At 38.4% G+C, this 24,573-nt stretch overlaps 2 protein-coding genes across 10 annotated transcripts; one reads left to right on the top strand and one right to left on the bottom strand.

Moving 5' to 3' along the window:
• Window positions 1-64: 64 nt before the first annotated feature.
• On the top strand, window positions 65-2,830 carry l(3)72Dn (UTP4 small subunit processome component l(3)72Dn). Its single transcript, XM_015319611.2, has 4 exons — window positions 65-282; window positions 360-1,899; window positions 1,994-2,296; window positions 2,376-2,830. Exons 1-4 carry the CDS (start codon window positions 179-181, stop codon window positions 2,490-2,492), a joined length of 2,064 nt encoding a protein of 687 aa, XP_015175097.1. The 5' UTR covers window positions 65-178; the 3' UTR covers window positions 2,493-2,830.
• A 65-nt stretch (window positions 2,831-2,895) lies between these two features.
• Window positions 2,896-21,048, bottom strand: LOC107065692 (uncharacterized). 9 transcript variants are annotated; one of them, XR_016176638.1, is made up of 5 exons: window positions 20,244-20,382; window positions 12,073-12,504; window positions 11,485-11,804; window positions 3,256-3,340; window positions 3,147-3,174 (listed from the first exon to the last, which is right to left on the bottom strand). XR_016176638.1 is itself a non-coding variant. In XM_089172728.1 (4 exons), exons 2-4 carry the CDS (start codon window positions 3,527-3,529, stop codon window positions 2,902-2,904), a joined length of 465 nt encoding a protein of 154 aa, XP_089028854.1. In that variant the 5' UTR covers window positions 3,530-3,579; window positions 20,244-20,371; the 3' UTR covers window positions 2,896-2,901. The 9 variants fall into 9 exon arrangements, 6 of the variants coding, with proteins under 6 accessions (XP_089028854.1, XP_089028855.1, XP_089028853.1 ...); XM_089172728.1 differs by lacking the exons at window positions 11,485-11,804; window positions 12,073-12,504 and adding an exon at window positions 3,423-3,579 and having other exon boundaries at window positions 2,896-3,174; window positions 20,244-20,371; XM_089172729.1 differs by lacking the exons at window positions 11,485-11,804; window positions 12,073-12,504 and adding an exon at window positions 3,423-3,579 and having other exon boundaries at window positions 2,896-3,174; window positions 20,219-20,344.
• Window positions 21,049-24,573: the final 3,525 nt, after the last annotated feature.

Raw genomic sequence — 24,573 nt, 5'->3', positions numbered from 1 at the left:
TCCTTTTTTCTTATTGGCTCTTCGAATTTAGGTTCAGAGAATCTAGTGACACATCTATACATTATTACTAGATCCATGCACTGTTACTATCATCAGAATTGTTTTAATATCACGTGTATTTTAGATTTTGTTTGAATCTATATTATGAATATTATTTATATAAATTTATTTAAAAAAAATGAATAAAATGAAGATACATAATGTAAGATTTTATGAACTACAACCCAAATCTGCAACTTGCTTATATTATGAACCAAAAACTAAAATATTAGCACTAGCCAGGTTAGTTTTTGTTATTTCAATATTTTATACGAGCTTTAATAATAATAATTCTAATATATTATTCTTTCTATTTATAGAAATGATAATTCGATAGAGCTATGGAATGTTGAGAATGCTCCATTCATCGAGTGTGTTATTCCTGGTGATCCAGATAATTCTATAGAAAGCATTCTTTTGATCGGCTCAAGACTGTTTTCAACTGGTCTCCATGGCTTAATTGTTGAGTATGATTTAACAACATTACAAGCTAAGTATACGGTATCGGTTACTGGTGGTGCAGCATGGTGCATGGATATAAATCAACAAAAAACACTTATTGCTGTTGGTACGGAAGATGGATACATTAATACGTTTCGCATCGCTGAAGATTCATTAATTTATGAACGGATATTTGACAAACAAAATGGAAGAATTCTATGTATTAAATGGGATAATACAGGAGAGATGATATTTACTGGATCAACGGATACAGTGAGAGTTTGGAGTACCGTTTCAGGACATGCAATTCATAAAATGACTACATCTAGAAAAGAAATAAGAAAAGATACTATTGTGTGGTGTCTTGAAGTAACAGATGACAATTTAATTATTTCTGGCGACTCTCGTGGATTTTTATCTTTTTGGGATCCTTATATGGGTACTTTAATCGAGTCTCATGAAAGTCATGCTGCTGATATATTGGCAGTCACATTGTCTCATGAAAAGAATACTGTATATTGTGCAGGAGTTGATCCAGTTGTAAGAAGTTTTAGTAAAATTAATGTTAAGTCCAGTGGAAAGTCATATTGGGTCAAAGGAGTAGAAAGAAGAATACATTCCCACGATGTTAGAGCTTTAGTAGATGCTCATGGTAAATTATATTCTGCTGGAGTCGATGGATATTTATGTGAATCGAGTTATCCTCCGAAGGTACTTGTCAAGTATCCACCCTTACTTCAGCCACCTTCTGTTGTTTTATGTAAAAAGTCCAGATGTGTATTGTTGTGTTATTCGAATTATCTTGAACTATGGAGATTAGGATCTTCTGTCAAAACTGCTTCAGAATCTGTAAAAGTTGGCATGTTACATCAATTAGACAACGAACCGATAAAATTATTAGAACTTAGAACTAAAGGAGGTGAAAGTATTTTATCCTATGCTATTAGTAAGGATTCGAAAACTATAGTGTATTCAACTGATACTCATGTCAGAGTATTCAACTTTGATGTAGTGCAGGGAGATGCAATATTATCACGGAACGATATTGATATAACTGTAAAAAGAATACAAAAAATGTTGTTCAGTCCAAATGGTAACTTATTAGCTACAATTAACAATGATGGAAAAGAGAACATAGTAACATTATATAAATTAAGTAAAAAAAGTTTAAGGCACATTGGATCATTCCATACGATGAATGAGTCTATCGTAAATGTTAATTTAGTATGTTTTTCACCGGATAATCAATATTTAATATGTTCTGACCGTAAAGGTAGTATTGCAGTGTATACAGTTAATGGAGATCTTACACAAGAATCTCTTAAACCATGGCGATTGCCTAAATATAGTTGTCCACCAACAGCAATGGCTGTACATAAAGACACTTTAAATCTCGTCATTGTATACTCTGATCATAAGGTAAGAAGTGTAAGCTTAAAAGCTTATATTATATATAAATTGAACTTTAAAATATAACATAACCTTGATCTCATATTGAACATTATATTTTTAGATCGTCGAATATAATTTACTTAAAAAACAGTACACTCAATTTTCAAATAATTTACAAAGTCGTATTCCGAAGCAATGGTTGGCACGTCGGTTTCCGATAATAAACATTTCTTTCGATCCATACAATGAGAATATTATAATCATGCACGATGATTCTAACGTATATATAATAAATAAAGAAAATGAATCGTTGGAAAAAGAAACGAAAATACCAAAGTGTGAAAATGACGATACTACGGAAGATAGCTGCTCTGCATTGAGTTCACAATCGCAACATGCTTTCAAAGTTGCTAAAAAGTATAAGGTAATTTTTCATTTTAATTTTAATTAATCCTTTATCGCATTATTGTCTTACAAGAAATTATGTATGTTTTTTTTAACAGCATCTTGTCTATTTAAACTGGTTGAATGACGAAGAAATGGTCGCGGTTGAAGTAAATCCAATGACATTGATTGAAAAATTACCACCCCCGCTAAAACAAAAGTGGTACGGCATGTAAATAGAAAAGAAATCCATGAAAACCACCGGTATAGTAAAATTAAAAATATCATTTTTTATAAAACTTTTCGACAATTCAAAATGCATTTACACATATGCAATAGCATAATAATTGTATCTATATTTCAAATTTTATCTCATTACTGACACTTACTGTTACATATTCATCTTGTTATTAATTGAAATCTTTATATATATACAAACAAGAATTGAACATTCGTTGCAGTAATTAGTATGACAGATGATCAGTTGATTGAGTGAATAAATCAAAAGAATTATTTTGTTTTATTTATTTTATGATATAAATAATTGTAAAATAAAAAATCAATTTTTAAAATAGTTTAACTTATTACATTGTCGTAATTACTAGCACGTATATACCTACACACATTCATAATGTATATATACATTCAACCAAGAAAAATGAATTTTTGTTGCGCTAGATAATTTTCTATTTCCGTGTAAGAACGAATGGTCCATTTTGGTGAAATATACATAGGGCCGGTGCATTCTAGATTGTATTCCATACGAGAAGATCTCCAGCCGACCATTGCGGACGCCGTTCTGGGAACGGCTGGTGAAGGTTTCAAGGGAATTGGTGAACATTTAGTCGGGTCTTCCGGCGGTTTTCGCTTGAAAGTATCCGCCGGAAGTGCCGCTTTTCTGCATTCTTCGGCCAGCACCTGCGGTCAGTGGCATTGGAACTCGTTGAAATTCGTGACTGGTCGGCCGCACGATTATACGCACGAGTATTTTTATGGTACCTTTTGAAAATATTCACTGGACAAACATTCGTATCTTGCCAACCATTTCCGTTCTGTCTCTCGTTCGGTTTTTATCACCTCTTTACTAAAATTTACAAAAATGTTTTCAAGGATTTTCTATTTATTCAAAAAAAAAAGATACTTAATTAACGCTCATTAACGTATACCTAATTTTGTCAGAAGTCACTGGATCTTTCATATTACAATAACGTTTCACGTGAAACGTTCTATCAATTTTTTTACTTTCCTTGTAGTCTTGATTTTTCTCCGTCATTATTTTTATTTTAAAAATATTTTATAAATTCTGGAGTGGTGGTAATAACCCTTAATAATAAAAAAAACAACAAAATTGAAAAATCTAAATTACTTATAAACGTGACATGCTTTAACACATTTTCTACGTGCGAAACTACGTTAATAATCGATATATAACACTTATATTGCAAAATGGTTGTTAACTAGTAGTTATTACAGGTATTATATACGCGACTCCTCGTTTATCACCAACGAACAAATATCCTATTTACCTTGTTTGTTCGATATAGCTACTAACCTGCGGCGTTGCTATCATAGACTCTCTCTGTCGCGAAATTTAAATTCTAATCTTGATATTAATTTTATCGAATAAATTAATAGTAAAAAAAAAGAAGAAAAACAACTAAAATATTTCAATATATTTTTCTTCAATAAAGAAAAACATATTGAGAAATATGAAGACATCAATTGCTAACATTTAACATCGACCAATAGAGAGGTGCTAAATATACCTATATATATACACATATATAAATCAAGGCATGTTCCTTAAAGAAAAGCCGAAGCCGAAGCCGAAGGCTAAGGGATACCACCGCGGACTCGTAAATCGAGAAAGCGTTTAATCTTCGCCGCGGTTGTAACCCGTTGATAGCAGCGAGCCGAGCAGCGAGGGCGTAGACTTGGCTTAAGCCTCTAGGAAATAATCAAAGCGGCGATATAAGCACCGACTAAGCTGGCTACGTGTTCTATGTGTTGGAAGTTACGAGTTACCTACCTCTGTGTGTTATATCGGTGCGACTTCGAGGTGTAACACACGAAGGAAGCTCGAGGAAGGTCGCAAAAGAGGAGAAGGAGGAGGAAGAGGAGGAGGAGGAGGAGGAGGAGGAGACGTCGATAGGGTACTCTTTCTCTTACCCTTCTCTCTTCCTCTTCCTCTTTCTCACGAGCGAACATAAATGGTAAGAGGAAGAGAGGAGGAGGAGGAGAAGGTGGAAAAGGAGGAGGAGTGGATCTGCAGAGAGTGCAATGCGCCGAGATTACGACTAATCTGCGCCCGAGACCGCTCGGAAGCGTAGTTTCTGTAAGTTACATTGCTTAAAGCGTCAGCTCGTTGAACCCCTCGAACTTCGACGACGGCTACAACCTCCAAGCTCTTCCTCCTTTAACTCTCCTCTTCCTAGTAAGTATACCTTTCTCTCTCACGTTCTCGTTCTTCTTGTTCTCTCATTCCCTTTCTCTGTTCGACTTTATGGTCGCTGTGGCATTAGCGAGGACCGATTCCTCTGGGAAAATTGCGTTCTCGAAACTCGCCAAGTTCGACGTCGTACGCACCTGACTCCGTGTTCTTCCTACCTTCCTTCCTTCCTTCCTACCCTTTCTACCTTAATTCTTGCCTCTCTCGAGTCCTGCCCAGGAGAAGAGAAACTTTGTGTTCTCTCTTCCTTCTCTCTCTCTTCATACTCCGATTACTCGGAGAGATGGACACAAGAGAGAGGAGTTTCTTTGAAGGTCGAGTCTAAGACGATTTTCTCGGTTTAATCTCGTAACGATACCGTCTGACTGAAAGTGCGTGCTCTTTTCATGGTCCCCCAAGAGTTAGAAGTTACGACGATCCCGTTAACAAACACCACCACTACCACCACCACCACCACCACCACCCTCTATAGAGTTAACATTTTACCCCGGGAATAATTCAATTATTCTCTAAAAGCGATCAAATGGAATCGAGTTTTAATTTAATTTATAAAAATTAGAATTAAATGTTTACAATCTAGAGAAATAAGTGATGAAACAATATCGCGTTAAATTATTTATTTAATAGGATACAAAATGCAATCCAAATTGACCATGATCGGTTGTGGTTGAACCTTTAGAAAGGGTAACAACTAACAATGAGTTTGTTAGTTGTACAACTGTATCTCTTGGGGTGAGTTTAACACAGAATGACAAGTTGGATAGGAGAAACAGAGAGAGAGAGAGAGAGAGAGAGAGAGACAGACAGAGACAGAGAAAATGCAACGAGGGAGATGAGGGAGGGAGGGGGGGGGTCCAAGAAGATGGAAGAGAAGAGAAGGAATAGTGGAAGTTGGTAGGTTAGAGCGAACGTAGAAAGACACGGTGGGGTTTGCTGTAAATTACAAGCAGCAGTGCGCCAAGCCGCCTACGGTCTCACTCTCTCTCTCTCTCTCTCTCTCTCTCTCTCTTTTCTCTGGTGTGGCGCAGGGGTGTCTAGACGTATAGATAATGCCGAGTTTGTGCGGGGCAGCGCAAGCTAGACGGTCCCTGGTTCATCCAGCCAGCCGAGCCAGCCAGCCAGCCAGCCAACCGGGCTAGGCTAGACACATCGACCATGCTCCGTTTCTCTCTCTCTCTCTCTCTACATACACGTACTCTAGCTCTATCTTTCCTCCCCCTCCCCTCCCATTTCCTCCTTCTCCTTTCGTTCCATCTCTTTTCCCTTCACGAGAGAGTGAGAGAGAGAGAGCTTGTCGTATTCGCGCATCCGCGAATATATGCCCAACCGGATTTCCCATCGTCCTCGTTGCACCAGCACTACTAGCAACAGCACCAGCAGCACCAGTAGCAGCAGCAGTAGCACGAACCAAGTTCCTCTGGCATTCGGAACAGACAGGAGATGCAAATCCTCCAATAGCATCGCCCGAGAGATCCGAGATCCCATTGGCAGCGATCGTGACGTGGATGATTCACGAGCCTTTCGTCTCTCTTTCTCTTTTTCTCTTTTTACTTCCTTTTACTTCATTCTTTCTCCATTTCTTCTTCTTCTTCTTCTTCTTCTTCTTCATCATCATCTTCTTCTTCTTATTTTTCTCTTTAGGTAATTCCCTGAGCAATTTTCTTCTCTGCATCACATCTCTTCGAAAATAATATTATATTCTGTAATATATCTTTGAGGTTTTAAAGGGGGAACAAAAAATAGTGTTATTATTATTTATCATTAAAAAAGAAAAAGATAAACGATTCATTGATATCTATTGAATGATTCCAAATCTATGGATTATAGTATCTATTATCTACCTACCTGTGCGTAGTAATCGGTTTGAGGAATTTTTACGAGTCTCGAGTTTCCAGTCAGAGTGGAAAAGATTGGAAAGGGTGAGAGGGGGGCGGTGGTGGTGGTAGTGGTGGAGACTGTTTATCGGAGCAAGCTATTATGAAGGATTAAGGGTATCGTGCACTCCACCAACCCCTCTCAACCTTGTCGGCTCTAGTTGCCACCGTTCCTCTCCCTCTCTTTACCTCTCTATTCCTTTCTATTTCTATCTCGATTCAACTCACAGCACCCAAACCTCATCGCCACCCTTTCGTTTGGTCCTCCACCACCATCACCACCACCACCACCACATTCTCTCTGCTCTCCTCCGCTTCCTCTATCCCTCTGTATCCCTTTCCCCCCTTTCTCCCCCCTCTTCTCATTCCAAGCTCTTCTCTCTAACCACCGTAGTGTTTTAATCGGCAGACTGCAATGCATAAATCCCCGTTAAATAATACGGCAGTTAACAGTGCCATTAAGCCGTTCGAGATACCGCAAAACCGGTAGGGCGCCGGTAGGTATGCGCGAAGTCTGTATTTATCGGCGGCCGGCGGCCGGCGGCGCGACGGTGCTACGAAATATTATTCGCCGTTCGTTTTCCAACAACCTTTCGTTTTCTATGCCACTCGATTCGTTCTCAACGATTGGGTTTTAAACAGAACGCAAAAATTCTATCTGATGTTTGTCTACAAGAGAAAAAGAGAAAGAGAATAGTCTAGCCTTGGTCTAGCGTATTTTATTCTTTTTCTTTTTTCTTTTTTTTCTAGTCTAGGTAGAAACCATCCTCGATATATTCTACGTATATGTATTCTTTATGTATGTGTGTGTGTGTGTGTGCTGTAAGAAAACGTAGCGACGTACGTTTCTAGACATTCTCTTCTCTCTTTCTACTTTTCCTTTTTACTTGTTCTTTTTACTTTTTCTTTTTCTTTTTCTTTTTCTTCAACGAAGAAAGTCACCGGATTTAAGCACCTCTTTTACAACTCCGCAAGCTCGCTTTATATGTTTCAAAGCGGAAAAAGGTGAGGGGAGGAGGAAAAGTATGTGTAATGAGCGCGAGGATTCCTTTGATACGCGTAACCAGGGCTTTGGAATATTTCAGTGAAATCTCTTAAGGCTTCAGACGGGATACAAATAAGAGGACTCGAAGGAGAAAGAGAAACAGAGAGAGAAGGAAAATGTATTTTCAATTTTCAAGATCGTTGAAAAATAAAGAAGAAGAAGAAGAAGAAGAAGAAGAAGAATAAAAAAAACAAAGAAATTAATTGGATATTTGGTGGTAACGATTACAAAAAAATCAAAATCATCATCCGATATTTTAATCAGCCAGTATTCTTGATCAACGTTTTTTAAAATTAAACCTTTTGTTAATTCCACCAAATTTTCGGTATGTTCAAAATACAGTTACGAATCTCTAAACGTTAAGTTCGATATATGCACGTTAATGGAAGTATCCAATCATTGTCCGAAATGCATTGAGAAGGGTGCATATAAATGAAAAAAAAAGCCACGTAGAAAATACACTTTTTTTGTTCCCCTGATGCAACCTTGCAACTCTATATTCGATTCAGAGTTTTATATTTTGAACACACATATTATTTTTATTCTATATTTTTAATTAGAAAAATCTCTCTCTTTCTCTTTCTGTATTATTTGATTTGTTTTTTTTATTCACATTTGATTAGATAACAAATTAGCACGTCTATGTTTTCTTAACCTACTTGTCAAGACTCTTTCGTTAATCTTATCACCATTTACTTAAAACACCTGCCAGATGACGACGGGACAGGTACACGTGATAATTGTTACGTTATATTCGATTTTTATTAAAAAATTATTCAATTAAGTAAATTATTAATGAATTAACTTAATTATATTTTGATTTGATGTCAAATTTTATGATTTTTAGATAAAAATACATTGTCGTTGTATATCGAAGTTTGTATCGACTACAGGGAGACAACGATCAACTTGATTAGTGTACAGCTAATGTTAGTATGTCTGTCGGCTCTTAAATCCCTCTAATTAACTCATCCGCCTATTACGATACTCTCCTAACGACTGTTCTATTGGTCACGCGTTGCCATGACTTCATTCCTTAGTATTCTATCTTCATTCTACTTAAACGGTGAGCACACAAACAAACAAAATTACCGAGTAAAATCGCTAACCATAAATTATCGTATACGAAAAGAGAAACATCCACCCTCTTCACCTTTTATTTCTCTTTTTTTTTTTTAAACATCTGTCATCGTGACACAATGAACGATACGACTTAATTAGTTTGTCTTTAAAAAAAACCAAAACACACAACCCCATTTGTGAATAGAAACTATAAGACGTTTTTATTAAAACATTTAGATGTTAACGCAATCTGATGATTAGTCAATTTGTATTCAGGTATTAACAACATTTTCCCCTGGTACCTTCAAATACTTTGACTTGTTTTTTAACGAGGGAAAAGACGAGTAAGTAGACGCAGCGAGGAGTACACTCATCTCACGACCCAATCTCGATGAAGAAACTTTTTTACGACGAGAGAAACGCGTAGAACGACGATGACGACGGTGAATGTGTCTACTCTCTCTCTCTCTCTCTCTCACTGCAAATTACATAGAAACGGCAGACCATTCTTTTTTTTTTTTCTTTTTTCTTTCCATGGAACATTTTTCTCGTCACGGGGTGTATCACCCAAATGAATCACCATTTCCTTCGAAAGCTCCTACTGCGATACTTAGATACCCGTTCTCGTACTCCATTATTCTTATTTAAAGATTCGTTTGGGAGGGGGTGGGGGGAGGTGGGTGGAGAATGGGAAGATGGTGAGGGAAGGTTTGAAAAAAAACTCTAACAGATTGGTTTACTTAATTCGTTTTTGATATAGGATTTTCAACTTCATCAAGATCGATCTAATAAAAATCATACGATAAGACGTTTGCAATGTTAGAAAAGAAAGAGGAAAGGAAGAAATTTAGTTGTCAAAGAAAAGTCATCCCTTCCTCCTTTCCATTCTCCCTTCATCGTCACCGTTGCCTTCACTGTGTGTCTTTTATTTACCATGCTCGCGAAGGAAGGAAAAGCCTAGACTTTACACTACTAGAGAGTGTGTATACTACCACTATCTCTTTCTTCTTAAAAGCTTTGTGGTATACACACGAGGAAACACACGAGCAAACACACTTACATGCACGAAGTGTTAGTATACACGTGCTCTCGAGGTTGCGACAAAACCTCATGGCACGCATGCACGCATGCACGCACGCATGCATGCACGTTGCTACGTATCGGGTGATCTGAATATATGGAGTATACGAGTAACTGTGATGCATGAGATGCATGTTCGGATCTATGTATGTGTGTAAAAAGAGAGAGAGAGAGAGAGAGGGATGTGTGCAAAGGGGAGAGGAGGGGTGGAGAGAGCCGTGCAGACGGGTCGAGCCGATGGTAGCGAAGCAAACACGGCATCCAGGTCAGACCGTCTGCTAGCTGGCTGTGTCATCGACTGCTACGAAGCAGCACCTTCCTCGGGTACACATATCGACGTCTCTCGGTGTTTTGTCAACACCGGCTGCGCTTCTACTACCGTGTTGGGATATGTCGTCTCGTCAACAACCTTTTTCCTATGCTTTAGTTCAACTCAACCCAACTCCCCGTTTTGCATCCTCTTCCTCTTCCTATTCCTTCATCTTCATCTTCTTCATCTTTCCTTCTTCTCTCCTTTCAACTTATTCGAAGATTGTATGAAGTGTACACATTGTTAGCACCTTGTTGAGATACCTAGAAAAACACTTCATGCAAAAATATGATTCACACCCACGTACAGATTTGATATCGTATCGGGACCAATTACTTTTTCTATTTTGTTTAATATGTTTTTTTGTTCTTATTGTTTATTCAATTCACTCTGACACACATTTAGGGTGATAACAAGACAAGTGTTTTTTCTTTTTAAGATTTAGATTACTTACTTACACCGTGTGAATATATTTTTTTTCTCAAGGATTACACTTTCCGTTGGTAATTGTTAGACACCGTAAGACACTTAACATTTTTACGAGATAATTTTTTTTTTTTTTTACCACCCATACGAATTTTAACGAGAATTTGTAAAGGGAGGAAAGAGAAGGGAAGAAAAGGAAAGAAGAATAACGGAATCGTAGATGAAACGTAATAGAAATGTGGGTGTCTTGTCTCGTAAAACATACCCAAGTAAAAAGAGAAAAGGACAGTTTTTCCCTCGTTTATTCTTTCGTGCTACGATAAAAGTTTCTTGCTAGATAAATAGATGTAGGTAAAGGTAAAGGTAAGAGTATGAACGAGATCGTAATTTGTAGGTTGTACATCTTTGCACATTCGCCTTTGAAATTTTCCAATCTGACGTTGGGCGGCACGCAATGGCTCGTTCGTCGGTGTCATCGTCATCAACGTTTTATCCCTGTTGTTTATGTAACTAAAAAGGAAAAAAAAACGAAAGAAACTATAAAGAGTAAAGTACGGGTTTAGGTAAGAATGAGATGGATAAAAGAAAAGAAAAATGTTGGAAATGACGGGAGAGAAAAAGAGAAGAGAATCGTAGACGCAACCTGGGCGTGATTTCATTCTTGGAACGAGTCGAGCGCGATAAAAGGGTGGAGTTTGCGAGGGGGTGGAGGTGACGGAGATGGAGGAGGAGGCAGGCAGAATGGTGGGTGGCGGTGGAAAAAAGTTTTTCCACGTTGGTAACGCAATGAGAGAAACTGGTAGAATACGTGGGAGGAAAGATAAAAAAAGGGGGGTAGGAAAGAACGGATAACGCAGGCAGGCAGGCAGGCAGCAAGCAAGCAAGCAGACGGGGTGCGGTCATGGCGAACGGCATTTTAATAGGTTCCCGTGGTTTGAACGAAAAAAGTTCAGGAAACAAAATAAAATCGTCGCAAAGCTACCTCTACGGTGGTACTTCCTGTCCTGACTTTGTTCCTACGTTTCATAGGAAGTTACGACGATGACGATGTTGGCCTTGCTAAACTCGGTTGGTTAGCTCGCTTGGCTAACTCAGTTGGCCAAGTACAAGCCACGTCGTCGTCGTCGTCGTAGTCGTAGTCGTCGTCGTCTGGTCATGCATATTCACGCGTGCCATTCGTACGCACGGAATTAAAATGGTTTTGAATTCTCGCAAGCGTGACATCCCTTGCAACCCTCTACCCCCTTCTGTTCCATGGCCGATTACGTTCGGGTTTTTTTCCAAGGAACTTTTTTTGCATACCTAAAAAGAGATCAACAAATCTCATGGATTTACATAGTAGCATTCGTTTCTTCGTTATTTATCATTGTGTTATCGTTTCATCTTCTTTTAGATGAATTCTCCGAGTTACCTAAGGAAAATCTAACGAATAGTTTATAATAGATACTTTTTGGTATAATTTTATTAACGGATTAGATTTCTCTTGGTTCATCAATATTTGAAATTGTTTAAAGGAAGAATGAAAGAAGAAGATGAGACGTTATAGAATAAAGACCGTGCAACCTCAAACCTCGAGGAATCTCCAACAGCGTAGTATCGCCGCGTCTGCTCCCTTCGGCACCGCATCCACCCCCGCTAGTAGTGCAGGACCGTAACGACACCCTTCCCTTCCTTTCCCACCCCTCTCACCAAACCCAGCTACCGTTTTCATCTCTCCTTTCACCCTTCCTCTTCTCCTACTCTTCCTTTTCCTCCTCGTCTCGTCTCCAACTCCTCTTCCTCCCTCTCGTCCCTCTTCTTCATCTCCAGCCCTACGAAGCCGCCAGCATTCGCCTATCCGCCCTTCTCTCTCTCTCTCTTTCTCTACTTCTCTTCTTCTTCTTCTTCCCTCTCGCACACCCCCAATTGCGTCTCCTGAAACTCGTCGGCACTCCAGACGACGGCGGCTCCGGTAACGGAGACCCCTTGAAACGCCGAACGAGCGCGTTACGCCCGTTTTCTCCTAGACGATTGCATTAAACTATATATATATATACACTTATGCTGAATTTTTGACCTATGTTTATTAAAAACTTTTTTATTCAATACAGTGCATCCTATATACCATATAAATATTCAATGGTTTTTATTGAACACTCTGTATATAACTCGTGTATAATAATTATTCTAATATAAGTATAGAGTGCATTAGAGTATTATAATAATTGTTAATTAATCGACATATTAGCATAATTTAATCATCGAAGTCATCACTGTGCAGGAGTGATAAAATAATTACATTAGAATGCAAGAAATAATAAAATTAAAACGTTACAATGCATAATTCGTTTTATTAGAATTATTATTTTACCATTGCACACATATAAAAAAAGCATTGAATAAAAGTATTAACAACACAAATACAGTATTCTATTCGGATAAGAACAAATAATATAGGGTTAAGTATAGGTAGCTAAATATCAAATAGTATAAGGGTTGTTATTTAAAACGAATGAATAATGGGGATGAGAAAGCTGATGCAGATGCAGTAGAGGATGGAATGGCAGGTCTTGGATTTGAGTCGACGCAACCGTGACATTGAAACGTTGCGTCAAAGTTTGCATGCACTTCCCTTCCATACTCCTATATACGGTCGTCTGCCTTCGTCGTCATCATCGTTGGACAGACGGCTGAACGATTAGACAAGAGGGTTGACGTCATGACTCTTCCCTTTCCTTCCCCTCCTATAGTCGACGATGTTCAAGCAATCCCTTTCTACCCCTTCTCACCAGGTTCACTCTCAACTACAGAACGCGATACAATTCGCATTTCGACCCCTTTCGTTTTTGAGCGTTCGTCGTTGATGGCACTACAGAATGCAACTTTATTTTTCGTATCGAGAATCGAACAATGAACAAATTCCAAGTGTTAACGTTAGCCCCCTTTACCCCCTTCCCCATCTCCAGTTTTTGTTACTCTCCCTCCTTGATATTTCATTTTCTTTATTTGTTTTTTACCAAATTTTTCCAAATACCAAGTGATCGTGTTAAAATGTTAAAAATCGTTAAAGAAGAAGAAAAACGAAGTAACTGGATTCGAAGGATAAGAAGGATAAGAAAGGAAACCCGCGTAAACTCTTTGGACTATACTCGGACTTCGATGGAAACAGTCCAAGTGGAACGTTTCCAATTCGTTCCTTTCACCCTCCCTCCCCCTCTGTTCACACGGAAACAATACCCCCGTTTGCGGGAAAATATCACATAAATTATTCTCTCCAGTCGCATAGTTTTCCGCTTGCTCGAATCGATCCCTGGGATGTCTTCCTCCTACCTTTCTTTTCTTCACATTCCGAGAACTTGCTCGACCAAAAGAGATATTAATCTTCTAGATGCATCCTGGCTCTAAGGATAAACCGTGCGTTAACCCTTTTTCGCCATCACCAGGACCACCTCGAGACGAAGTGTTGTTTAATCTTTAATTACAAAATTTACATTTAATAATTAATTTGTAAAATTATTTCAGTTAAAAAACTAATACGAACTTGCATGTATACTAATTTATAATCATTTAAATATTAAGAATTAAATTTGATATATTATAATCGATTAATTATATGTTAATGTTGATGTTTACATTATTTATTGTAAAAGTAAGATGCAGATAGAAAAAGAGAAAGCATTATTCAGTTGCATCTTGTAGACGAGGTGTTACACCTTGAGACAAGGGGTCAGCAGCTAGCTCTCTCTCTCTCTCTCTCTCTGCGTTATATTCCTCCCGGATCTCGGGAATGTTCACTTTCGTATGCGAAAAGGGGGAGGAACAATGGCGTAAGTGGCATGCACGACCGCACAAGCGGACAGACGGCCCTGCGGGAAATTGCATTGCACGCATCGGGCGAACACGAAACTGTACCCCCTCCTTCCCTCCATCCCTCACTCAGTCTGTCTCTCTCATTCTCACTCTGTCTGTCTGTCTGTCTGACTTATAAGCGATCAAGCTAACCCATCCGTCTGTCTCTCGCCCCTTTCGTCAGAGCCCGGGTGTCCTTCCTGCCCACTTAGGATCGTCGAAGAGCCACCTGTCCCTGCGTATCCTATCCTATCCATCCATCCATCCATCCATCCATCCATCCATCCATCCATCCGTTCGTTCGTTCGTTCATTCGTTCGTTCACCAGGCAGAAGCCGACGCTTTAACACTTCCGGAGACTGAAGTGGCGTTCTCGCGATGCTTAGAATTGACGATCGAGAGTTTGACGCCATCCATGGCAATTCGCTTGAATTTACCTAACGAGGAGTCTGAAACCGGAACGCTATTAAAGCATCCTGATCAATCAAATCCATTTGTGTGATCCAGGAAACACGAATTAAATTGTGTACAATCAAAATCAAATAAAACTTTGATGTTATATATATGATATTCTGAATAAGGGACACGTGTTAGATGTAGTATTTCTAATAAGGTTAGACTAGTCTTGACAAAAAGATGAAAAAAAAAAAAGAGAAATTGAGAAAAGATAGTTGGTACTTTTATTCGTTGATCTTTCCAAGCTTCCGCGTAATCGGTGCCAAAGATGGTCTTATGTTAGGATCCGTAACCGATACCAGGTATCGTGGTAGCTTTAACGAGAAAAAAGGCATGTCCTTTTGCGGTGGTAGAGACGAGAAGCTAAAAAGGTTGAGAGAAGAAGGAAAGAGAGGGTGAGGGTGAGGGTGAAGGGTGAAGAGTGAGGATAAGGGAATGGGAGAACCACGTAAGGCGGTGGGTAAAGTAGCGAAGGAGTCGGCAGGACTTATCTATAAGGAGGCAAAGAGAACGGCAGACGCCCGCTCGTCTAGACTCGACTCGACTCGACTCGACTCGAGTCGACTCGAGTCGACTCAACTCTCTGCAGTCACTCGATAAAAAACAGTCCGTCGCTTTCCTGGCCCGTCCGATCCATTGGCGTAAAGTATAGTGGCACACCCTTTCAACCAAAACCTCATCTTTTCAACTTTCTTATAGATCATTTCAATCTTAAGAAAACTACCCCCATCGTTGTATTACTTTTTATTAAACCTACTCCTTTTTTTGTATCAAATTTTCTTCAATCGTAGAAGGGATGCTCGATTTTTTTAGCTGTTAGTGATATTCATTAACCTAATGATTTAATCGGGATTCTATTTTGTGTGTGTTAATAATTGAATAGAATACAAGGATGAAATAGAAGGATGAAATGTTGAATGGATTTTGGATATAATCGTTTTGATCGGCAGATAGTACTAGAGGTTGAAGTTTCTCACGGTCCGTTCGCGATCACGGACGGCGTTAAAGGAACGAGGAGACGGAAGGTAGTAGTCGTCTCTCTATCGGTCGTTTTCTTGTTCGCATCGAGCACGTAATCGGTACACGTGCGCGTCTGGCTCGTCGTCGTCGGCGTCGGCAGGTGCCAGCTGTGGTAGGGCTTGCTCGATGACCTTTTTGAAAACAGCTATAGGGAGAGGGATATATATATAGATTCTCTCTATGTTACCCCCACCTTTGGACAAGAGGTTCACGCGCACGAGCCGGCAGCTGCAAGTAGAATAGGAAAGTTTCGTCATTGGTGTCGACGCCAATGCAGAAATTACCCCCTGCGACCCCCTGGACCGTCTGAGCGGTGTCTAGCCAGCGCCCCCTACCTCGAACACTGTGGTAGGAGTCCCCGCCCTCTCTCGCTCCGGTCTGCATCCCTTCTCACCCCTCTGAGCCAAGCCTCGAACCACGTCGACCTTCCCCCTCCGCCTACACTCGACGGGGGTGCAGTCTAGCCAGTGACTATAGTCCTCCAGCCATGCCAACGTTATATCGTGCGTCAGACCGAAGACTACATGGCATCCTCCCTCCGAATCTGGACTATATAGCGTTTATAACCGAAAACCTGAAAATCCATCGACGAAAATCATCGTTCGTAGTCGTAGTCGTAGTCGTAGTCGTAGTCGTAGTCGTAGTCGTTCTCTTCATCGTTAAAAAAGAAAAAAACACCATGAAGATGAAAAGTTTCTCTACGATCTTCCACGACTTTCTCAAAGACGTCTGGAAATACTATCGGGATATGCAAATTATTGAAGGATTTTTTTGTACGCTTCGTGAATGTTACACTTGCACGTTCGACATTTTTTTTCTTCTTTTTTTTTAACCGGAAATCACTAGTTTTTCGGATTGGTATTAGAGTGTGCGTACTTCGGGTTAATATCTATTTTTTTTTGTCCTCTTTTCTCCACTTTCTCTTGGTCCTCCTTCTGCAATTCCTCGTAGCGTGATAGAAAACGATTAGAGCAAGTTCTACTCATGGGAAAGGGAAGAAGTTTAGTCTCCATTTGATTGGGGTAGGTCCCAGACGTATAGTCGACACTATAATATGACTCCTTTCCACAAAGAGTAGCAAGGTCAGTGACGAGGGACTTGGTTGCCGTTAATTAACGTCTTGCCGTTAAATCATTCCGATGTATCTCAAGAGAGAAGATGGCCAACCATGAACCCCCGACGATTCTGTGCTTTCAGTTCTACCTTCTTCTCTTATTCGTCATCATCGTTAGTTAAAACTGCATTAAGAAACTCGATATTTTATAGCAAACTTAATGGTTAATTCTATTAACCTTTTTTACATCCATTTAATCAAAATAATTTAATAATTAATTGCATTATAATTATTATTATTTTGTTTTGTATTTTTTCATTTTAAAAAGAAAATGTAGCAAATTTAAGACAAGCACAAGGCTAAGAAGAGCCAACGTTACAATGTCAACAATAAATTTCTCAAGATGTCTTGGATACGTCAGCTTCGTGTTTTCCAGCGATTGAGCTATTTAGATATCGCTAAATCCCCAGACGTCGTTTTGAGAGTTTTGCTGCTGCTTCCCGGTTCTTATCGTATCGACTTAAATCTTAACTTATCAAGGACTATTACGAATATTTATCGGGACAATCTTTCGTAGATAAGATAAAAATGATGATTAACAAATAACGCATCTTGTCTTTCTCTTATCAACATTCTATTTTATATTATTCTCTTTTTGTTTTACATTTTTTCATTTTTTAGCTAATATAAAATATTGGAACAGACGGATGAAATAATATCGTATCTAAGGAGAGAGAGAGAAGAGAGAGAAAGAGAGAGAAAGAGAGAGAGAGAGAGAAAGAAAGAGAGAGAGACGCCTGGCTATGACAATTATTCGCATTGAAATGGCGTACGGATATCTAGAATAATTACTATTCATTTTGCGTTGAAAAGGATCGAAAGTACAACGAACCGACGGGTGAAGTTAATGGAAAATCCCATGCGAGAGCACCATGGCGAAGCACGAGCGCTACGTTCCAGACGTTGTTGCATTTCCAAATCCTCGTGACATCGAATTATTCAATTCATTTAGTAGTTATTCAATGAAGTTGAAATTTAACTTCAGTTAAAAAGTAAAAAATAAATAACAAACATTCTAATAGTTAATAAAAAAAAAAAAAAAACAATTCTTATTGTATCTTGTTGGACATTTGGATAAATGTAAATATCAAAGTTTTATATGGAAACGATGAAACTAAAAAAGAAAATGCGACAAATGAAAAGAACGAGTTACCAAGGGTGGTGAATGTTGTTCCGTTAAGGGTAGAAAAGGAAACACAAGGGAGACTTACGTTCTCTCGGGAGACTTTGGAATCGAGCTCCACCCCTATTACGTGTACCGCGGGGGTAGTACGAGGGCCAGGCCAGGCCAGACCAGGCCAGGCCAGGCCAAGCCGGGCCAGATGGTTGTCCTAGGTTAGTAATCGATAAAAACTTATTTTTCCCTTTACGTAGGACGATGCAACAGTGTATGAGAAGATACACTGTTTCTTTTTTCAACGATTTTTTTTTTGAGCATATCATTTTCTATAATATATTGAAAAAAAAAATGTATTTAATTAAATTCTAATCATCCTTGTTTAATATAAAATGAGATGTTTGATAAATTTTTTAATCGATTTTGAAATTTTTTACTTTTTACACCCTCGCAAAATGTTTCCTCGATCATTCTTCGTAGTAAATACGCAAATTTAGTGACGTAATTCGTTCTATACTCGTTCGTAATCTCGTGCACGCGTGCACGTGAAAACGTAAACTCGTTTCGCTTACGCACGAGCTTCTCTCTGTCTTTTCCTTTCTCTTTTTCGTTTAGGTTTTCGGATGGTATGCGTAGCCGAACGAACGAAAACACGCCACTTTCCAAAAATAACGGCCGCGTGAGTCAACCGTGGAGTCTAAATAGGAGCTTCGCTGCATTTAGAGCTTCTATATGAATTATAGTATACATATATATATATATATGGTTGTTATATGCACCAAATAATCCTGATAAATATGCATTTTTTTTTTTTAAGTACGATCAAAGAAATACAAGCAAAAAAAATAAAAGATATTGAAAAATAATTGCGAGAAAAATCTTATCGAACTTTAATGAGAGTCATTTTATATTTCACCTGTTTTTTCTTTATTTATTTTTTTCCGTGTCAATTATTCAAAACAACTTAAAAAAAGAAAATATTTATGACCTTGCGTGCAGGTAGTATAATAATCCTCGAATCCACGTCACGACATTGCTTACGTTTATGAGAGACACCTAATATGCGAGAAACGCGTCACGTCATACCGCCATTTTTTTTTCTTTTGAAGGTTACTTCCATCTTTTCATGAAAAAATCTGATTTTTTTTCTCATTAAATATCATATAATTATTATTAAAATATTATCAGATTTTTTAATGAATTATTTTATGTTTCCGATAGATATGTAATCAAAGGTATCGTTGATGGTGAAGTGCAGTTTTCCATAGAAAATTGTTGGTCAACACGTACGTAGTATTTCATACCTAATTCGTTTGATAAGTACTGACCAACACGTGTCAAGTTGTGTCACCAATAGAAAGAGAGTAGACAAGAGTGATGCTGGTGGTGGTTGGTGGTGGTAGGTTTGAGGAAGAGGGTGAAAAAGGAATGCAATTTGGAATAACTTCCTTCCATTACATAAGAATATAATATTAAAGGCATCTGTTTATATGTCCGTATGTATCTTTGAAAATAAACACGAAAAGATATTTTCTTAAATTCTTGGAAGACTGCCAGCAACGAATATTATTGCTGAACAACTAACGAAAAGGAGAGATTCACGTCATAAAATATGAAAAGATTTCTTTATCAGTAAGGTAAGAAAGAGACAGAGATAAAACAAAAATATACATATATGCATACGTAGGTATACATTTGTTTATATATATGTATATATATATATATATATGATATATAGCAAAGTAAGAGAGGAAGGAAAGCATGCAAATGAAAAAAAGAGTTGTAGGAAGGAATAGTTAAGAGAGACAGAGAATAGAAATGGATAGATAAATAGAAAGAAAGAAAAAGAGAGGGAGTGAGAAAGAGAGAGTTATACCTGTCCCTGAGGAAAACTCAATTCGCGGCCACTTTGACGTATTCTCCATTTGGATGGATACGCACTATTACAAATATACAAGGTATATTCCTCCGCATCCTTTCTCCCTCTCTCACCCTCTCTCTCTGTTTTTCTCTTTCTCGTCTTTGTCTCTCCTTCCTTTCCAAACACATTCTCTCTTTCTTTCTGTCTCTCTCTCTCTCTCTTCGTCTCTCCGACACTCTACGAAGTACACGAACAAGCAAGCAGCAAGCAAGCAAGCAAGCAAGCAAGCAAGCAAGCAAGCAACACGAACAAACACACACATAGAAAGTCTGGGGGTACACAGACAGACGGATATCGCGACGGTGGTGGCGGCAGCAGACACGTGCGCGTGGGACCGGCAACAATTCCTGACCAAAAAGCCGGAGTCACCCTCGCTGGCCCCCTCGTCCTCCTCCTCCACCACCAGCTTCTCCACCTCCTGCTCCTCCTCCTCTTTCCCCGGCACGCAGGAGTGTCTGGCTCCGACGACCGTCATCAGCGTGGCATCGACGGAACCGAGGGGCTCGGAACACCCGGCGCATTGGCGTGCGCGCACCGCATCGGGGGGACCTGGGCAAAGAGGAACAGAGACAGAGATACACCAGCAGACAGAGAAGGAGAGTGTCAATGTGAGGGAGAGAGAGAGAAGCAGCCTGGACGAGGCTACGTACTCGTGACGTTGCGTCTAGACGCCCCCTCTACCTCAACCCGAAACGACGCCCACACAACGAGCCCAGCGCCGAGGGAACTTTTCTTTCTCCCTCTCTCTATCTCTGTGTGTCTGTTCTCTCTCTCTCTCACACTTTTGCGTTCGTATAGCCTCATGCAACGTGCACGTAAATCACCGACGACCGTCGGACATCTTTGTTTCCAACTAATTCTCACAGATGGCGATATACGGTGGCGCGCTTTCCAAGTAAACGCGCGCATTTGCCCTAGAGCTACGTAATAATGTCCTACGACTTGAATTTTCTTTCTCTTTGTTTTATATTTTCTCGATCAATTTCTTTCTTCTTTTTTCCCTCCTTCTCTTCAACCGTACGTCGTGTGTATATATTTGATATTTTGTTTCTTGCAAATGAAGCAGTAGTAGAAGACAAAGAAGAAAGAAGATGCAGATGAAACAGATTGGTTAGCATTTTTTGGATTAGCTTTGCATTGCAAGATACCAACGTCTTTTATACAAAGATTAATGTCTATTCTATTAAAACGATAATGGTAAGCTTTAACGAGTCGATCTTTATTAACGACGTCGTTTGGTTTTATGTTCGATTTCGCTATTAAGGGCGATCTCGTTAGAAGGTTAGAATGCTAGATATCGAGAGCGTCATCTTCGTTAAACGTTTTTATCGCCATCTTTATGCGATGCTCCTTGACTAAATCACGATTGATATATATATATTATCGTAATGGCAGACGGTTGATGATCAATCGTAAATAATAGAACACTTTTTATTGATATATTTCACATAAACTAAGGTAATACGATAATATTAAAAGAAGTATTTTTAAAATGAAATAGAAATTCATTTGATTGGTCAACATCTTAACGTTGATTGGTTGTGAAACACGAAATTTGTTTACATTTTGAAGAAGGAGTAAGGGCAAAAAGTTGGGACGCATTTGCAGCGACCTTGAAGATCAGCACCATTGGGAGGTCCTCCTTTCTTTCGAGGAAAGTAATTTTGTTCAAAGGTGAAGTGGAAGTAGAGTTAGGTAAAAGGGGGTGTGGAAGGTGCGTAGTAGTAGTTTCCTCGGTGGTAAACGCGCGGGCTAATTAAATTTCATCGTAGCTTGGGGTGTACCTTGGCGCACAGTAACCTACGACCGTTCGTCCTGGCAAACAGGAAAGGAGTTTTAAATACCCTTTTGTCATTAAGGCGCAAGGTAAAGTTCGTAATGAGAACTCGTGAACCGAGGATTACGAGATTACCAGAGATAGACTCGTTGAAAAAGAAAAAACGTAGAACGGCCATCGAACTTACTATATATGCCATTGTTTTTTTTTTCTTTTTCTCAAACTTATTTCTCTTTTATTATGGCGAAATATTTCTACTACGTGAAGTAATAATGATCGATTACTTTATCGAGAGAAGAAGTAAGTCATTTTTTATTTTTTTAATTTGAATTTTGTTCTAATCGTGGGTACCCAAGTTTAAGTTTTGTCCCATTTTACTTTGAAAATATACAAAGCGCCACCAGGGGGTGTATATAAAATGTTACTTAACGATCGACGATAGCCAGTCTCTCTCTCTTTTTCTCAGTAATTCGAACGTCGGTTCAATGCACGTTCGTTCGACGTATGTGCAACACATACATGTATATATGTATGTATGCTTTAAGCATCAACCACGAGGGAGACTCGGGCGACACACGAGACAAAGTGTCTCACGAGCTTTGTTGACTGTGTCTTCTTCTTCTTCTTCTTCTTCTTCTTCTTCTTCTTCCTCCTCCTCCTCCTCCTCTTCCTCCCTCTCAACCCCTTCTCTTCTTCCTCTTCCACCCCTTCTTTTTCTTCTACTTTTTTTCTTCTTCTTCTTCTTCTTAGTCTTTTCCTGTTCGTCGTTTCGTCTCGCTTGAACAATGTTGCCCAATAACGATCGAATCAACTTCGAACATCCTCGAACGCGTATTTATGACGATATCTCGCGGTGTGTTGCAGCCTCGTAAAAGAACGACCTTCCTCCAAAGGCCGTACACAATTCACCCCCTCTCTTCTATCCTTATTTTACTCTTTAATAAATAAGACGACATCGAGAAAACTCGTCTTCGTTTTATTTTTTCCCTTCTTCCCTTTCTTCATTTTACTTTCTTATTATCTTTCTCTTTTTCTACGACATGTTTTTCTTTTTATTTATTTTCTTCTTTCTCCTATGTATCTATGAATTTATTTTCGAAGGAACGTTGCTAATAAGATTTTTCTAGTTTTTTCTACTCAAGTGGATAAACAGAAAATCTTGAACCTTCGACAATAGTAGACTCTAGCATTGTATCAAAATGGAAACCTTGGATAAAAAACATGTAATTTCGTTACTTTATTTTTTATTTATGTATTATGTTATTTTTATTTATGTATTCTAGGGTGAACTATAGTTTTTTTTTCTATTAGAAATAACCCCGTTCTAATACGGTATTTTCTACAATACCGTAGAATCTAAATAGTAGTAGTACTAGTATTACGTTCCTACGAATCTAATATAGTTTTGTTAATTATAAAATCAAGTGTACAATTGTAAATGATATTTTAATTATTTTTTTTATATAAAACAATATTATTTAGAAACTTAACGACTCAATAAAAATAAATAATAAAATAGATACGCGTATTGCATTAGTGTGATACATATTTTAATGATTTCACGTAAATACACAACTGAAGGAATTCTCTTTAGAATGAAGAATTGTGTGGAAGGCGTCGAAAAGGAAAAGCAAAAAGGAAAAAGGAAAAAGGAAAAAGGAAAAAGGAAAAAGGAAAACTGTTAAGCCAAAATGTAGAGAATGAGAAAGAGAGAAAGAGAGAGAGAGAGAGAGAGAGAGAGAGAAAGTAACTTTCGAATGGCGGAGAGCAGAGAGAAAGGCCGGTGTGCGAAGGAGGGACGAGTTGACTTTTCTCGTTTTTTGATTAATTTTAGTTGGCGACCGACAGGCACGTTTCTAAAATGGTCCCCATTCTTAGTTTTCCGTGTATAAAACACCCCGAGTTTACGTTGAATTCATGGTAAAAGCGTAAGAGACAATTTTTATTCAAACATTATGATCAAAAAAATTACTGCAAAATTTTTTTATTTGTCTCTCTCTCTCTCTCTCTCTCTCTTTTGTATATACAATCTTTCATTTTGTTTATAGAATTTATAGAATTTTTCTTGGTCAGAAACATTTGATTGTTTTCATTATTCATCGAACGTGAACCTAAATCAAAATGCTTATTATCCCTCTTCGATGTTAAAACACAACCCTTGCTCTACCCTTCGTTTTTCTCTTTCTTTTTACTTTACTCTTGTTTTTCTTGAAGTTACTAAGAAAAGGACAAAAAGTGTAACCAGATGGCTTTTGTTTAGTCTGGATCCCGTAACCCTTCCTAACGTTGGTTTATATGTATTGCAGGAGTTTCTCGTACGAGAAGTGTGAAACCGCTTCTTGAAACTTTATTATTTTGCATTCTGCGTTTTTCCTTTTTTTCTTTCTTATTTCTACTTCCCTCTTCTTCTTCTTTACTGATTGACAAAAAGCTCAAACAGACTGTATTATCTTAACACTTTCTTATTTTCCTTTTTTTTTTTTTCATACCTTGATGAATAAGAAATTATTCTCGTAGTTTGTAAAATTATATAATGTATTTCAATAATTTTTCCTTATATTTTTCTTCTTCCTATACTTGTAGAAAGAAATCCAAAGAAAAGAATAATCAAATAGTTGATGAGAATAGAATGGAAAAAAAAATACGATTGAATTGTGATGATAAAATTGTTCGATCGATACGTTGACAGCATTTACTCGTTAACTAAAATACTTATCGATTCATATGTTAGAAAATAGTATAGTCATCATACTCATGAATATACAAAATCTGAAACAAACCTAGCCTAGCCTATCCTATACTAACTAACTAGTTAGTTGTATAGCGAATGGCAGTGCA

Source organism: Polistes dominula, unplaced genomic scaffold, assembly GCF_049000335.1.
Source record: "Polistes dominula isolate Pdom_NZ unplaced genomic scaffold, Pdom_raw_medaka contig_23, whole genome shotgun sequence".
Classification (NCBI taxonomy): Eukaryota; Metazoa; Arthropoda; class Insecta; order Hymenoptera; family Vespidae; genus Polistes; species Polistes dominula.
The sequence above is the reverse complement of the archived record's forward strand: the minus strand, read 5'-3'. Positions and strand labels throughout refer to the sequence as shown.